The 15,694-nt window shown below is 53.8% G+C and overlaps 1 protein-coding gene across 1 annotated transcript in view; it reads left to right on the plus strand.

Moving 5' to 3' along the window:
- The first annotated feature begins 7,342 nt into the window (after positions 1–7,342).
- The window catches only part of KCNC1 (potassium voltage-gated channel subfamily C member 1), a 42,927-nt gene continuing 34,575 nt past the window's right edge, over positions 7,343–15,694 (plus strand). The window contains exon 1 of the mRNA XM_042906810.1: positions 7,343–7,912. Within this exon, the coding sequence (XP_042762744.1) occupies positions 7,343–7,912 (570 nt within the window). The remainder of the gene's footprint in view (positions 7,913–15,694) is intronic.

The following is a 15,694-nucleotide window of genomic DNA, read 5'->3' on the forward strand; positions in this document are numbered from 1 at the left end:
TTCCAATTTCTCTACATCATTGACAACATTATTACTGTTTGTCTTTTTATTCTAGCCATCCTCCCTAGTGGCTGTAAAGTGCTATCTCCTTGTGGTTTTGATTTGGATTTCCCTAATGACTAATGATGTTGAGTATCTTTTTGTGTGTTTATTGGCCACTTGTATTTCTTCTTTGGAGAAATGTCTATTCAAATACTCTGCCCCTCTTAAAATTAGATTATGTGTCTTTTTATTACTGAGCTTTGAGAGTTCTGCATATATTATAGATTCTAGACTCTTATCAGATATGTGATATGCAGATATTTCCCCCCCTTCTATGGGTTGTCTTTTCACATTCCTGACAGTGTCCCTTGAAGCACAAAATTATTATTTATTTTGATGGAGTCCATTTTATCTATATTTTTCTTTTGTTGCTTGTGTTTTGGACATTATATCTAAAAACCCATAACCTAACTCAGGTAAGAGTAGTATAGTGTCAGCTCTTACATTTAGATATTTCATCCACTTTTAGTGATTTTTCTATACAGGGAAAGAAGGGATCCCCCTCGATTCTTTTGCATATTGAGACCCAGTTGTCCCAGCACCTTTTGTTGAAAGGGCTATTCTTTCCCCCATCCCCCCACTGAGTTTTCTTGGCACCCTTCTCAAAAATTAATTGACTATGAATGTATGGGTTTTTTTTTTTTTTCTGGGCTCTCAATTCTATTCCATTGACCTACATGTCTATCCTTATGTCAGGACCACACAGTGTTGATTACCGTAGCCTTGTAGTAAGTTTTGAAAGAAGGAAGTGTGAGTCTTCCCAATTTGTTCTTCTTCAAGATTGTTGTGGCTGTTCTGGGTCCCCTGCATTTCACGAATGTGTCTTTAAGTAGCCCTGTCTTGGTGGTATTTTAAGTAGCCACAAACCTTGCCTGGTACAATATGGTAGCTGTAAGTTGGAACGGAAATTTAAAGCAGGTTCTTATTGTTGGTGCACAGAAAAAATAGTTATATGAGGGGATGGTGATATTTTCATTTTCAGTCAGCTTTGATGCAGTTTTAATAAAATACATGTGATTTTATTAACTGAATATTGTTCTGTAGTTGCAAAAAAAAGTTGCAACTGTTTTGTTGGCTTCCAAGTAAATATAACGTATTTAAAAGTCTTGGGGCACCTGGGTGGCTCAGTCCCTTAAGCACCTGAGTTCGGCTCAGGTCATGATCTCGTGGTTTGTGAGTTCAAGCCCCACATCAGGCTCTATGCTGTCAGTACAGAACCCACTTCTGATTCTGTCTTTCTCTCTCTCAAAAAAAATTTTTTTTAAAGTCTTATGTTGGTGTGTCAGGCAGTTAATAAAAATGCTAAGCAATTTTTTCTGGATTTTTAAATGTTTGTGGTGTTTGTCAGCTTTCTAAAATTTACATTTGGTCCTGATTTCTAAGTCTGAATACATATTCACTTTTTTGCCCAGTTTTCTGTTCTTTTTTTTTAAGTGTAACCCCCAAAATATCTAAATGTCAGGCCTCACAAAACCTGGGCCCACCCACCAGACATTGCCAACCAGGCTTACCTGCAGCGTGATGCACACAGAGGCATCCACCAGGAAAACCCACAAGGCTCTTCTCAAAGGCACTGAAGAGGGAGGAAGACCGTTGGGAGAGCAACACATCTCCAGCTGCTTCCGGAAGGAAAACTCAGCGGTCTCTGGCCAGTCCTGTTGGGAATGGTCTTACAGGAGGGTCTGTGCCCACTCACCCTCCCTGCACATAAGCATCTCTTACCATCCACATGCATCCTTCACCACAGGCTTCATCATTTCCTACCTCTCTGCCTTGCTCAACCAGAATGCGAGGCATCGAGGCCCCATCTTCCCCAAAGTCAAGCCTAGAGTGACACTCTAAGGGACAGGTGTCACTCAGAACTGGCAGGAGCCCATGAGAGAGATGAGACACGTGGGGTAAGGGCTGGTCAGGGGGGGTTGGAGGTGATGGGCAGTCTGAGGGAAGGGGGAAAAGGTAAAGAGAGGAAGTTAAATGAGACACTATCTCATTTAATCCTCACAAAATGTCATTTCCTTTATACAGATGAGGAAACAGAAGCCTAGAGAGGAAAGTGAACAGTTGCTAATAAGTAGCAAATGAGACTTATAACCAAATCTGTCTAGATGCATAGTTCTCTCAATCAGAGGAAACTTTAGCCCCCGAAAGACTTTTGGCAGTGACTGTAGACCTTCTTGATTGTCATGGTTGGGGAAGGTGGGGAAGGGGTGCTATTGACATCTAGTTGGTAGAGGCCAGGGATGCTGCTAAACATCCTGAAGTGCACAGGAGAGCCCCACAACAAAGGATTATCTGGTCCAAAAGGTCAATAGTGCCAAGATTCAGAAACCCTGGTCTAGCAATTCCCCTGGGCATTCTTTACCTTGGCTTTTTTTCTAGATTTCCTCTGGCCTAAGAGAACTGGGCTCCACTCACCAGGGGTTGCAGGAAGGAAGAGCTAAACACCCTACCCCATTCCCAGTTTAGGTACCAGGGTCAGTGCTCAGGCTACAGACCCAACAGCCACAGTCACCAAATTTTCCACTATTGCACCCCTAATTTCAGTCTCCCTTGTCCATTGGAGGGAGGATTCTTGTCAGGGCAGGAGATGCCAGTTGGTTTCACTGCTTCTGGTGGGGTCATCCCCAAAGCCTGCTCAGTTTGTGCCCAGTTTTGGTTAGTTTCCAGATGTGGCCACAAGATGGCATCCCAACCCACCGGGAATGCTAAGATTCTAGGCCTGAGAGAGCAGCATAGAGGGTGTGCCAAGCTGGACAAAGGCCCAGGGGCTGGACTTGGGCAAGTTCCAGAGCTTAGCAGGACCAGATCTAAGGCTTACAAGTGCCAAGTGTGAGAACATAGTTCAAACTTGGCTTCAGGACTCCCTTCACCTTTTTCTAGTCCACTCTTAGCCCCAGCTCCTCCTGGAGCCATTCTCATCACAGAGCTTACTGGAGCCTGGCACACCCTCCCCTCCAGCCAGAACAAGAGAAATCCCAGAGCTGAGGTGTTAAGAACATAAAGCTTACTATTATTCATATCCAACAATAAAGAATCTGAGGCATACAGAAGTTGAATAACTTGCCCAAGGTCATAGCTAAGTCAACGATGGAGTGAGGATTTGAACACAGACAGCTTGGCCCTAAAGGCTATGCTCTTGACCACTGAACAATACCAACCCACTGGTAGTTCATTGCCCACACTTCTCACTAACCACTGATCCCAGTGATCCTCTGGCATGGGATATAAGCCTCCTTTGCAAGGGAGGGACAGATGGCTATGAATAAGGGCATCCTGCTCAAGCGGAAAGGGAGAGGGTCTTGGCTGGGCTGAGGGGCTGTGGTTAGTGGTTGTGAGTGAGAAGCTAAGGCTCATGCAGCAATTCCTTCCCCCCACTCCCATTTCTCTGGGGCTTTTTTTTTTTTTCTCTCTCTCTCTTTCTGTGTTGCCCTCTCAGTTTTTCTGGGCTTTCTGCAAATGCCAGCCTTCTTACAGTGTGAAAAGGAAGTGAGAGAAGGGACTTTTATGTCCCTGCTTAGGATGGAGAAGGGGGGGGCATTCTTTGCGGCCTGGGCTGGGGGTTGCCATCAAGGATCAAGGTGAGAATCCTAAAGTGAGGCAGCCTGGGGCACCTGAGGGACAGCTCCCCACCTGGGAGGATCCTTTCTCCAAGCCTTCTCCAGTTGTTATGTAGGGGATTTTAGGATGTAGTGGATACCCTTTCACATTTCTCCTCCCTCCAACCCTCGCCTGCCTCTCTTTTTCTAGTACATCCTCCAGGGCCAGGCCTTACCAGGGCTCCTGATCATCAAACTTCCCCTTACTAGCAGCCTCTGTCTCTCCACCTCTGCACCTGACCACCACGTGGGGCACCTTTAAGTTTCCCATTGTGGCTCACCATGGGGTAGTAGCCTGAGTGCGCTCTGCACTGATGCTTTGAGAGACCCTGGTTATGTACTTCCCCCCGACTCAGCCTTGGTTCAGGGCTCCAGATTCTCATGGCCCCTGACACTTGAATGCTAGGATCCCAGGCCCTCTCCTGGTCTTCCTCAAATCACCTAGCCCTTAACAAGGAGCTACTGTGTTCTGGGCACTGTGGAAGGAACCAAACAAGAAGCAGCCTTGGAGGAGCTGATAGTCCTTTTGGGGGAAAGAGATGAGCTACAGTGAAGGTTGGGGAGCCATACTCTGATCCAATGTGATCCTTCCTGCAGGAGAGGGAAGTGGGGAGTCCTGGCCCCCTGTGGCTTATGGAAACACAGAAGGCTTTCTGAGAGAGAAGAGAGTTTGGATGCCTGGCTGGAAGGAAGAGAAGGTTTGGAGAGGCCTCTTTCTGGTCTCTCCCCATCTTGATTTCTCCCAGCCAGGTGTGTGTGTGTGTGTGTGTGTGTGTGTGTGTGATGTCCATCTCTCTGTGTCCATCTTTTTCTCTTCTTCCCATTCCTCTGTTTTATCACCTCCTTGCATTGGGGCAGAGCTTTCTGAGAGCCTGTTTCTTGGGGAATCTGAATTTGGGTGAGGCTGAGCTGCACTAGGTCAGGTTAGGGGATGGGGATCACACTGGTCATGGTGAGAGAGACACTCAAAAGCATTCTCATCCCTGCATTACCCTGAGATTGAAGGGGAAATAATTCTGGTTTAGATCAATCTCTGGTGGGAGGAGGTGCCATCCTGGTCCCAGACTCCAGCTGTCTCTTTGCCTCTGCCTATCACTGCCCCTGTTTCTGCCCTTGTCCTTCTCCCATCCTTCGTGTTTTGCTCTGCCCCTTGCCCTTTCCAACATTTTCCACTCCTCCAAACCTTTCCACTACCACACACAGACTTCCCTGGGCTGGGATTTCCCTGGCCAAGTGAGGAGACAGATGTCCAAGGCACAGCTTTGTCCCCCGGCTCACAGCCGTGTCTGCAGGTCAGTGTAGAGGGACAGCTGTCTGCACAGTTAGCAAGAGCTGACAGGTAAATAAGAGCCTCCTGTCTTCTTAATTAAATCGCCCTTAGCCCAGGCAGCCTTGTGTTCGATTGGGCTAGGCTGGGATCAATAAGCCTCTTTCCTGGTGCAGCCACCCCTGGAGCTGGGCCTGACCTCCCCAGCCCTGCCCAGACCCACCTGCCCACTTCCCCAAAAGCCTGGGAGCCCCTTGAGGGCAAGATCTCTTGTGCCTGAGACAGAGTGTGGAACAAGGAAGGAATAAAAGAGTGATTGAGTAAACTGAGGCACGGGCAGCAAACACGGGCCAGGAAGGCTTGGAGGCCCAACCTGTAACCCCCCACACCCAAGATCAACTGTGAAGCTGTGGAAATCACAGCAGAAGCTGCACCCATCTAGCTCCCAGGCACAGCCATCAGCTTACCACTCAGGCAGCTGAAGCCCAACGGAGAAAGGGGGGTTGCAGTTGCTCCTTCTGACCTCTAAGGGCAGAATACCCTTTTCATAAGGGATGCCCACCTAGGGATCCGGCGCTAGTGTGGGAGGATCAGTAAGCTGGGATCAGTATGGTAGAGCGTGTGGCTCTCGCCGGAGACTAGGGTCAGCCTGGAATTAAGAAGGACCCAGGGTGAGTAAGGGGTCAAAAGGCGTTCATAGTGGTCCAGGATTATTGGGTTGTTAGTAGAAGGCTTAGAGGACAGCGTATGTGTTTTGTGTTTGGAGGATGTTATTTTGAGTCCATTCAAGAGGGATCTATGACAAGATCGTGGGGGCTCCAGATTTCGCTACCGAAAGGGTCGGTATGAAAGGTTTCTTGGAGCTGCCAATACTCGTCCAGGTCAAGGTGTCTCTGATAGCGGTCGAGGGCATCTCGTTTCACTTGGGGATCAGAGAGTCCCTAGTTTGGAAGGAGAGGAAAGGGTGCCGACGCCCTTCTCACCTCAGTCTGATACGGGGGGCCAGGCCTAGACGTCTCCTGGAGCCCCCGCCCATCGAGTGGCGCTACCCCAGGGCGGAGCGTCGGCGGGTCTCCCCAGAGCAGCAGGAGCCACGCGGGGCGGGCGCCCCCAGCGCCGGGGTTGAGGGAGGCTGTCTCCGCTCGGAGCTGGGAGGGGGGCGCGGAATCGGGGCTTTTTAGGACCCAGCGCGGCGCCTCCCTCCGGGGGCGAGTGCGGCTGCGCGCGCCGAGGGCTTGTGTCCGGAGAGCGGCGGGCTGGACGCGGACCGCGCGAGCGAGCAAGCGAGCAAGCGAGCCTAGCAGCAGCCCGGGCGGCAGAAGCGTCGCGGCGGCGGCGGCCGCTCCGCGCCTCGCCTCCCCGGCCTCGCCTCGCCGCGCCTGGACCCGCCACCCCCGCCTCCCTGGCGCGACCGCCGCAGCCCCTTCGTCTTGACCGGCACCTTCAACCGCCTGCCCGAAGCCGGGCGCGGAGCGCGGGGCGCAGAGGCGCCAGAGCCAGTGCCCACCGGCCTCGCAGACCGAACCCAGCCCAGAGAACCAGTGCGGGCCCCGCAACAGCTCGGGAGCTGTCCCTTCAGCACCGCCGCCGGAGTCCGAGCGTAGCCCCGCGGAGCTCCAGCTCAAGCCGGAGCGTACCCAGCAAAGCGCTCCGCGGCCGCCGCACCGAGCAGCGCCCTGGGTGCCCCTGCCCAGGGGGCCCGCCATCTCCTCCGAGAGGCGGGGAGAAGGAGCGAGGAGGGCGGGCGGGCAGGCAGGCGCGCCCGCCGCCGGGGGGAGCAGGCAGCCAGGCAAGGAGAGAGGGAGGGGGCCGGAGCCCGCCCTGCGCCCCGAGCTGCAGCCCGGCCACGCAGGGAGGAAGGCAGCGGTCATCCATCTCCCCAGCGCAGAGAGCGCGCTGCGGCGACCACCGCAGAGCAGAGCGCGAATTTCCCGGCCCCCTCTCCTCCCCTCCCCCTTCCGGGGGCTGATCTATCTGTCGGGCCTTTGGAGCAGCTGACCTTCCCCAAAAAAAGCTTTGTGTCAATTTCTCCATTTTCCCGCTGAGATGGGGACGGGAGCCCGGCCCCCCAACCCTCTTTTCCCTCCTCCCGGGGCTCGCCGCTGAGCACCGTCCCTCTCCCTCTCTTCCTCCTTCCCTTCCTCCCTCCCTTCTTTCCTCCTCTGCCTCCTCCGCAGCCGGACCAGCTCCCTCCCACATCTGGCGCCTAGAGACCCTTGGGATCCCGCGCACACGCCCCTGGACCAGCACCCGACAGAAAGCGCCCCTGAGGGGCTTGGGTCGCTCTTAGGGTGGCCAGAGCCACCATCCTCTGTCCCCCCCGACGGCTGGGGGGAGGGGGGAGGAGGCCCCGCGCCCCCCTCCCCGGCGCCAACTCCCCCTGGCGGCCGCTCCCATGGGTGTCGCTGGGCCGCGCCATGCCTAAGGGGGCGCCGCGATGGGCCAAGGGGACGAGAGCGAGCGCATCGTGATCAACGTGGGCGGCACGCGCCACCAGACGTACCGCTCGACGCTGCGCACGCTGCCCGGCACGCGGCTCGCCTGGCTGGCGGAGCCCGACGCCCACAGCCATTTCGACTATGACCCGCGCGCAGACGAGTTCTTTTTCGATCGCCACCCAGGCGTCTTCGCGCACATCCTGAACTACTACCGCACTGGCAAGCTGCACTGCCCAGCCGACGTGTGCGGGCCACTCTATGAGGAGGAGCTGGCCTTCTGGGGCATCGACGAGACCGACGTGGAACCCTGCTGCTGGATGACTTATCGCCAGCATCGCGACGCAGAAGAGGCGCTTGATAGCTTTGGCGGCGCACCCCTTGACAACAGCGCCGACGACGCGGACGCCGACGGCCCCGGAGACTCAGGTGACGGTGAGGACGAGCTGGAAATGACCAAGCGCCTAGCGCTCAGCGACTCCCCAGATGGCCGGCCCGGCGGCTTCTGGCGCCGCTGGCAGCCGCGCATCTGGGCGCTCTTCGAGGACCCCTACTCATCCCGCTACGCGCGGGTAAGTGACAACCTGCCCATCAGGAGAGCTGGGTGGTAAAGGCCGGGTTCTCTGCCTCCCTCGGGCAGGGGCGGATTGGAGAACTGGCGCCTAGGGAATCAGAATTGAAAGGAGTGTGTGTGTGTGTGTGTGTGTGTGTGTGTGTGTGTGTACATATGAGAACGTGCATAAAAGCGGGGATAAGAGAGAGATTGCTCTTCCAGGGTGACTAGTTTTGTAGGTATGTAAGGTCTGTGTCTGTATTTCCAAATTTAATATGTATGAGTGAGTACAAATGGGTGTTTGTGTGTATGAGTAGATTGTGTGTGCATATTTATGTAAGTGTGGTGGTGTATATTTGGGTGGGTAAAGTATGTAGTGGGAATGAGTGAACGTGTGTATGTTTGAATGTGCAGGAGTGCCTGTGTGTGCATATTTGTGTCTTTGCAGATGTACACTGTGAAGGTGTGAACTGCCCTTTAGATTTTCGTGTGGGGAGGGAAGCTGGGAGTCCTCCCTCCCTCCCTCCCGGGTAAGCGGCATCTGGAGCCACGCAGGGCCTACAGAGGAGGGCTCGAGGCCTGGTCTGCTGCTTAAGACAGACCACCCTCCCCAGGGAGCAACCTCAGGCCCTTGTGAAGAGAAGGTTGAGAGGGAATCTTTGTGGCTAATTAATAGCTTTGTAGTTGGTGTGTGGCTGGGCTGTGGGGAGGAGGATGTGGCCACTCTGAGACCTAGTGCTGGGAACAGGGCCTGACTAAAGGGGAGGGTTTTGGAAGGGGCCACTCGGCTTATACTATGCTTCCTCTGGGACCTGTCAGGGGCAAAGTAGGGGCCTAAAGGGTAACATGACCCAAGGGGTGTGAGAGGTGGGTGTGTCATCATCAGCCACTCCCCTTTAGTAACAGCAGCTTGTTGCAGGAGACAAAGGGCATCCTGCTGCTGACCTTGGCCTCTCAGAGGCTTCTTGGGATTAGTTTCTTCATCTGTTAAATGGGAGAAGGTGTCTGGTGAATCTAAGGGTCTTTGCTGCTCAACTGTGCCCTAAGGGGAGACAGTGGTGGCAGCCACCCACCCTGGAAGAGACACCCCTTGCCTTCACTGGCTCTGTGGTCTGAAGGGAGCGGAAGGCATGAGGGGGAGGGTCAGAGTTGTGAATTTAAAGCAGAGCCACCCCTCAACCCCCCACCAGGCAAACCACTGCTCTCTTTTGTTGCTCCACATCCCTTCTTTCCTGCCCCCTGGAGCTGAGGTGGGGAGGATTAGGCAGGGAAGGAGGCAGGATCAGTGCTAAGGATCAGTGGGGGAAGAGGACTTGGGGGGCACTGAGGTGTCCATGAGGAGAAAAAGGCTGTTTAGGCACAGGCCTGATACATTTGTGACTTCGATAAAACTCTCAGTGTTTTAGCATGCAAGGGAGGGGGCAGCAGGTCAGAGTCTTATGCATTAAATTCTAGAACAGATGTGGGGGAGGGTGGATAGCAACAGAACCAAGCCCTTCGTTTTGCCACTAGAGACCCTACACAAGGTCACTCAGGGAGCCAGAGGCCAAGCAAGACTAGAACCCAGGTCCTCTGGGACCCCATCATCTCCTGAGCTGGATGCCAGTTCCCTGCCATTTCCAGAATGGACTGGGACCCTCAGAGATCTACCCTCCCCTCTCCTCTCCTGACAGAGGCCACCACAACCAGGGAATTATGTAACTGGAGGCTGTGGCTGAGCTGTGGAGAGGGGCCGGAGGAGGGGGTCTGGGAGGTTGAACAAACACATATTGGGGCTGGGGGCATGCTCGGCAAAGGCCTGGGTTAGGACAGCCACCCATTCAGCCTGCATTTGACCTTGGACAGCATCTCACCACCACCACCATCCCCCTTGGCCCAGGAAGGAAGTAGGCCCAATTTTCTCATTGTCCTCTCAGCCACCTGGCTCCCTAGTAAGAAGCTGGGTACCCTCACCCTACCCCTTGGGCTCAGTTTTAGGGTTCTGACCTGTGTTCCTGACTTTCTGGATAGACAGGGGACATGTGGGGTATGTTCCACCCCCACCCCCTTACTGTCCATCTTCTTCCACTTGACATTCCTAGGCCATGGGGTGGTCTTTACCCAATGCAGATAAATGGGCTGATTAGTGTGGTCTGGGGTCTTGTTGGTGTTTAAACCTTGCAGAGAATTCCTGATTGTCTCAAGTGTTCATTGAAGAACAGACTCTGAGGGAAAAGCTGGACTGTAGTGGGGAGATGGAGGAGAGTTAGAAGCCCCCACCCCCCACCCCCTGTCCGCGCCTTCTTTTCCCTGTTAGCCTCACAGAATCACTCCAATTCCTCTGGGTGACAAATGAGGACACTGAGGCCCACAGAGGAAGGACCTGCCCAAGGGCACTTGAGAACTGAGGCCAGAGCCTGGATTAGAACCCAGGTTTCCTGCTGCACGCCAAGCTGGCCTTAGCTGCATTGCGCTGCCTCTCTGCGGCTCATCTGTGCAGGGACCAGCCTGCTGCCTGGCCTTCCTCCCCCTCCATCTTTGCTCGGCTGCTGCTGTCACCTTTGTTTACCCCTCCCCCCTCCTCAGACTGGTGGGTCAGGGTTTACATTTTCATTCTAGTTTCTAGACTAGAATCCTGGATGTGTGTGACATTGTACGTGTGTGTGGCATTGTACGTGTGTGTGAAAGAAAAGCTGTATGTGTGTGAAAGGGAATCTGTGTAAGAGAGATTCCGTGTGGGTGTGAGAGATTCTTCATGTGTGTGAGAAAGCCCATATGAGAATAAAAATACGTGTGAGTGAGACTCTGGGAGGAGTGTGCGCGTGTGTGCGCGCATGTGTATATGCGTGTGTGCGCGCATGTGTATATGCGTGTGGTGAGACTATGTGCAAGAGATTCCGTGAGGGTCTGTATCAGAAATTCTGTGTGAACGTGAGAGAGACAGATTCTGTGTGTTTTCAGATGGACTTTGTGTGTGAGAACGAGGCAGCGTGGGAGAGAGTGCGTATATAAGAAAGAGAGGGAGACTGTACGTGTAAGAGAAATGCTGTGTGTGTCTGAGAAACTTGGGGTGTGCCACTGTGTGAGTACCTTGCTGTCTGTGGCGAGTGTGACATTGTCCATGTGAAGCTGTGCATGTGTGGCTGCGTGTGTGTGTGTGTGTGTGTGTGTGTGTGAGGCTGTGTGCATGAGACCATCTGTGTGTGAGTCTGTATGTGGGGTGGGGGACTGTGTGTGTGGCACAGACTGTGGATGTGTGAAGCTCTGTCATTGTGGCTGTGTGTGAGAGAGACCCTGTGTTGCCCAGGTGTGGGTGTTTCTTGAGGAAGACGAAATTCCAGACCAGCTTCCTGCTTGCTCCCTTGGTCTCCTGGTCCTCCTGAGCTGCTTTAGTGAGCAGTTTTGCTCCTCATTTCTGGTCCTCGATAGAAATACTGCTCTAGGCCAGGCCGGTTGTTGGTGAACGGACCAGACAGTGAGGTTACCCTCCCCCAGGCCTTCTTGTTGACCCTGGAAGAAAGGGCTACTTGGCTGGGGTGGGAAGTCCCATCTGAGCTCTTCAGGGGTGACAGCGAGCTAGAGCTGCCTGTTCCCCAGACCCTCTCTCCTGTGCTTTTCTGGGCACCCAGCTGAGGGGGTGAGGGGTGGGAAAGTGAGCTGGGACAGGATGACCCCAGCTCGTGTTCTGGGGTGAGGGGTGCTACCCCAGATGCACACAAGCAAAGGATGATGGTGGCACTATGCAGTAAGGACCATGAAGGGGCTTCCTGGGCTTGTGAGAGAAGGAACAGTCCCAGAGGAGGTAACGCTAAGGTAAGCTTTGGGGGGCAGGTAGGAATAAGCCAGGCAGATGGCAGGGGATGGCAGTCCTGGCAAGCAAAGCCATGAAGGTGTGGGAGCAGGCAGGGCTGTTGGTGAAGTCTGGAGCAGCCCTGCCTTGAAACCTGCCCTTCTCTCTGCCTTGGGGGCCAGTGCAGGTCTGAGGCCCTTGGCTTTTATCTATGATTTGCATGTTTTCATCAGGAACATTGTTGTGTTTCAGGTCAGGGCTAATGCTGGTCCTTGTTCTGCAGGTCAGAAAGTATCTTTAGTATGTGGTGTGTGTTTGTGTGTGTGTGTGTGTGTGAGAGAGAGAGAGAGAGAGAGAGAAAGAGATGACATCTGTCCCCCTTGCAAATGACAGTCACTTGACCTTCCAAATGACAAGGAAGTTCCAGTGGTTCCCAAGCTGGGGAAGCCCCACCCCTCCACTCTCTGTCTCTCTGCCTTGTCCCCTCCCCTTTGGGACCTGATGCAGCCCCAGCTTCTCCTCAGCTCCCTGGGAAGGAAATGCACTTGGTGGCAGGAATGAAGAGTCCAGCAAGAGACTTCTGTTCCTCCATGGTGTCTTAGCTGACACAGGGCCTTGGAGTCTTGGTGAGATTCAGGAGAGAGCTGCTCTCAGGGACTTCCTACACAGCCTCCCACCTCAGAGCCTGCCCCCTAGGCCAGGGCCCCACCTCTGGTCATGGTAACCTATGAAGGAGACCCATGGGCAGTGGGGAAGGGGCTGGTGTGTTCCCCTCTCCATCACCCCATGTGTTCCCCACCACAATGTGTCCCCAACTTAGTGTTTTTCTCCTTCCTGCGATGTTTTCACAGGTGTCCTTATGTCTGAATGGTACCTGCACCCCCCCGCCCAGCTCCCTTCTCAGTAATGAAAACCAGAAACCAGTGTCTCCTCATCACAGTCTCTCAGCCCCTTCACCTCCGCAGTGGACATAGGGGCGTCTGGGTGGCTCAGTCGATTAAGCACCTGACTCTTGATTTTGGCTCAGGTCATGATCTCATGGTTCATGAGATTGAGCCCCACGTCAGGTTCTGTGCAGACGGAGTGGAGACTGTTTGGGATCCTCCTTCTCAAACGAAATAAATAAACATTTAAAGTAAACTAAACTGAAATGGACATAATGATAGAACTTAGCCCAGAGAGTTAATGGAAAGATTAACCAAAGTAATGTGTGGAGAGCCCCGAGTCACAGGGTCCGGATGCAGTAAGTGCTCGATAAATGTTGGCTGCTACCATCACTCCTGTTGGTCGTATTATCATTCTCCTTCACGGCCCTCTAGATTCTGTCCCTGGCCCTCCATCCCCACGTCCACCATCCTGGTTCAAGCCGCCATCGTTCCCCTCACTCCTCCAGCAGCTGCCGACTGCTCTCCTGCCTCCAGCCCCCGGACCCTCCAGTTCATTGTCTACTTGGCAACCACAGAGGTCTCTTCAACTCACAAATCTGTCAGCTCATTCCCTTGCCTATTTAAAACCCTTCGGTGCTTCCCTGGACCATACTGTGGTCCCTCAAGCCCCGCGTCCCTCTTCAGTCTCCTCTGGCCTGGCTCGCCCCATTGCTCATTGAGCTGCAGCTACCCTGGCCTCATTTCAGTTCCTTGCCTGTGCCAGGTGCCCCTGCTTCAGGGCGTTTGCACATGCTGTTCCACCTGGAACACTCTTTCCTCCTGTTTTGCACCTCTTCATCCTTCACATCCCACTCAAAACGTTGTTCTACATGATGCCTTCCCAGAACCCACAGTGGGGGTCAGTGTTCAGAGTCCTTCCCTTCAGAGAAGCTATCTGGTATGTAATAAAATGTTCGTTAGCAGCCTTTCTTGAGTCAGGTTTGTTTCTACCTCCAGGCTCTAAGCTTCTTACATACTCCATAATAGGAGTGACTGTTATGACAGAGGAGGAAGTTGAGGCCCAGAGAGGAGTGCTTTCCCAAGGCCAAATGTGAGCAGGTTACTTGGGCAGGTTCAGACACCCAGATCTCTAACTCCTGGCTTAGTGGCCGGAGAGCCGGTCATCCACCTTCCGATGCCTCAGGGAGTGTTTGGAAGCTGGTGCCTTGGACACAGGTATCTGTGCTCCTTAACTCTGAGCGGGAGGCCTGGCATCTGCCAGAAGCTTTGGGAAGATTGGCTTGAGCTTCCCAGAGAGGCAGACAGGTTGTCCTAGAGCTGGGGGAAGGATTCTGGAGGGGGCTCATTTCAGGTGCCGCTGCCTGGGCCAGGGATCTCGGGGCCTCCCAAGACAGCTGACTATAGCGCTATGGCTATTCTGAGCGGTCCCATGACCAGTGTGCTCACTCTGGACCAAAAGGTCAGGGCCTCCTGTCAGCCCCTAGGCCAGCCTGGCCACCCCACTGGTTTGAGCTTCCCTTCCCTGGGTGCAGGCTCAGAGGAAGAGGGGGGCCTTGGGGGCTCCTGGGACTATTGGTTGCCCAGGCCTTATTCATGGGGACCACTTGGGTCGGAGGGACCACCTTCCACATGCATGGGACTGTCGGAGAAGATGGATGTTCCTGGGCCACCTCTAGCCACTATCCTCATCCAGTGGAGAAACAGGGTCAGAGAAGGGAAGACACTTGCCCAAGACTCCCACCCCCAGCCTCTCAGCCCCGGACCTGGCCTTTTGCATTTCTTTTGGCTCACAGATTTAACAGAATACCAAATCCCACCTGGGCCTGCTGTTCTCTTACTTACTCCCATTATTCCCTCCCCTGAAGGAGGGAGATTAAGCAGTTACCTGCCTTCCCACCTCCCTTCTCCACTCCCCTAAGAGGGCCCAGCACAGCTGGTTGAAATTTCTGCAGGTCGTTCAACCCAGAGTTGGCCCAAATTCTGTTCTTATCATCCTCCAAGCAGGATTTTCTAGAACCCCTTTCCTTTCTTGAATCATAATACTAACGGCTGCTATTTACGAAATCATTTACTATGTATCCGTCTTAAGGACTTAATTTACATATTCTCATTTAATTCTCACAAAACTCCCAAGGAACTGTATTATTATTATCGTGCCAGTGTTGCAGATGAGGCTGCTGAGGCTCAAAGAGGTTAACTAACTCACCCAAGGTCACTTGGCTCACGAGTGAGCCTTCAGACCTGGGGCTGCCTGACGCTGGATTTCTGTCCATAACCACACTTCAGCCTCCCATTGCTGGGCCAGGATAGTGGGGTCTGTGGCCCAGTTTGGGTTCCCATCTGGTTCCCTCCCTGCCCCAGCAAACACTGTTTCCCAACAACCTGTCCGGGAATCCTGCTCTGCAAGTTCTGGCCCCTGAACAATGGCAGGTGAGGGTCTAGCCTGGTGGGGTAGGGGTGCTCCGGCAGCCCCCAGGGAGAGGGTTTCAGGAGGTGCCTCATCACCCCCACTATCCAGGCAGGGCCCGGGGCTCCATGTGTCTACAGGGAAATGGCAGAGAGCTCAGGGAGGATTAGAAGCTGTCTTGCATGAGGTGATACACGGGGGACGTGGGGGTGGGGGTAATGCTGGCTCCTCCTCAGCTCGGCGTTCGAGGCCTTCTGCTCTGGAACCTGGCCATGAGCTGTTCCTTTCTGCCAGGCTCCTCCCTGGTCTCCTTGCCTTCAGCCCTCATTCCAACCTCTGGGTTTTTGTTCATCTATTCCTCTCTCTCAGTGGCCTTTCTAGATTTGTTACATGTGAAAACCCATCCTGCAAGGCTGCTCATGCATACTCTGGCTTCTCCTGTCCTCGCTGACCACCTTTGGGAGTGAGGGATCTGGGTTGAGCACGGAGTCAGCAGGCTTGCATGATTTGAGCTGGAGGTTAGTGAGTCACTTCTGGAGGCCTGTGGCTGGGGACAGGCAGGCCCTTAGGATAAAGGACCGGCCCAGGTGCATGGAGAGATGTGGCCACAGACAAGACCCGAGTTGCAGGCATCAACAACTGAGCCAGAGCGAGATCTGTAACCGGGCCATCACACCAACCAGGCTCCCTTGGGAAAGTCCCACCGCCCCCTCAGTCTGCAGGTGTTGCCTCTGTAAA

Source organism: Panthera leo, chromosome D1 (assembly GCF_018350215.1).
Source record: "Panthera leo isolate Ple1 chromosome D1, P.leo_Ple1_pat1.1, whole genome shotgun sequence".
NCBI classification, from domain to species: domain Eukaryota; kingdom Metazoa; phylum Chordata; class Mammalia; order Carnivora; family Felidae; genus Panthera; species Panthera leo.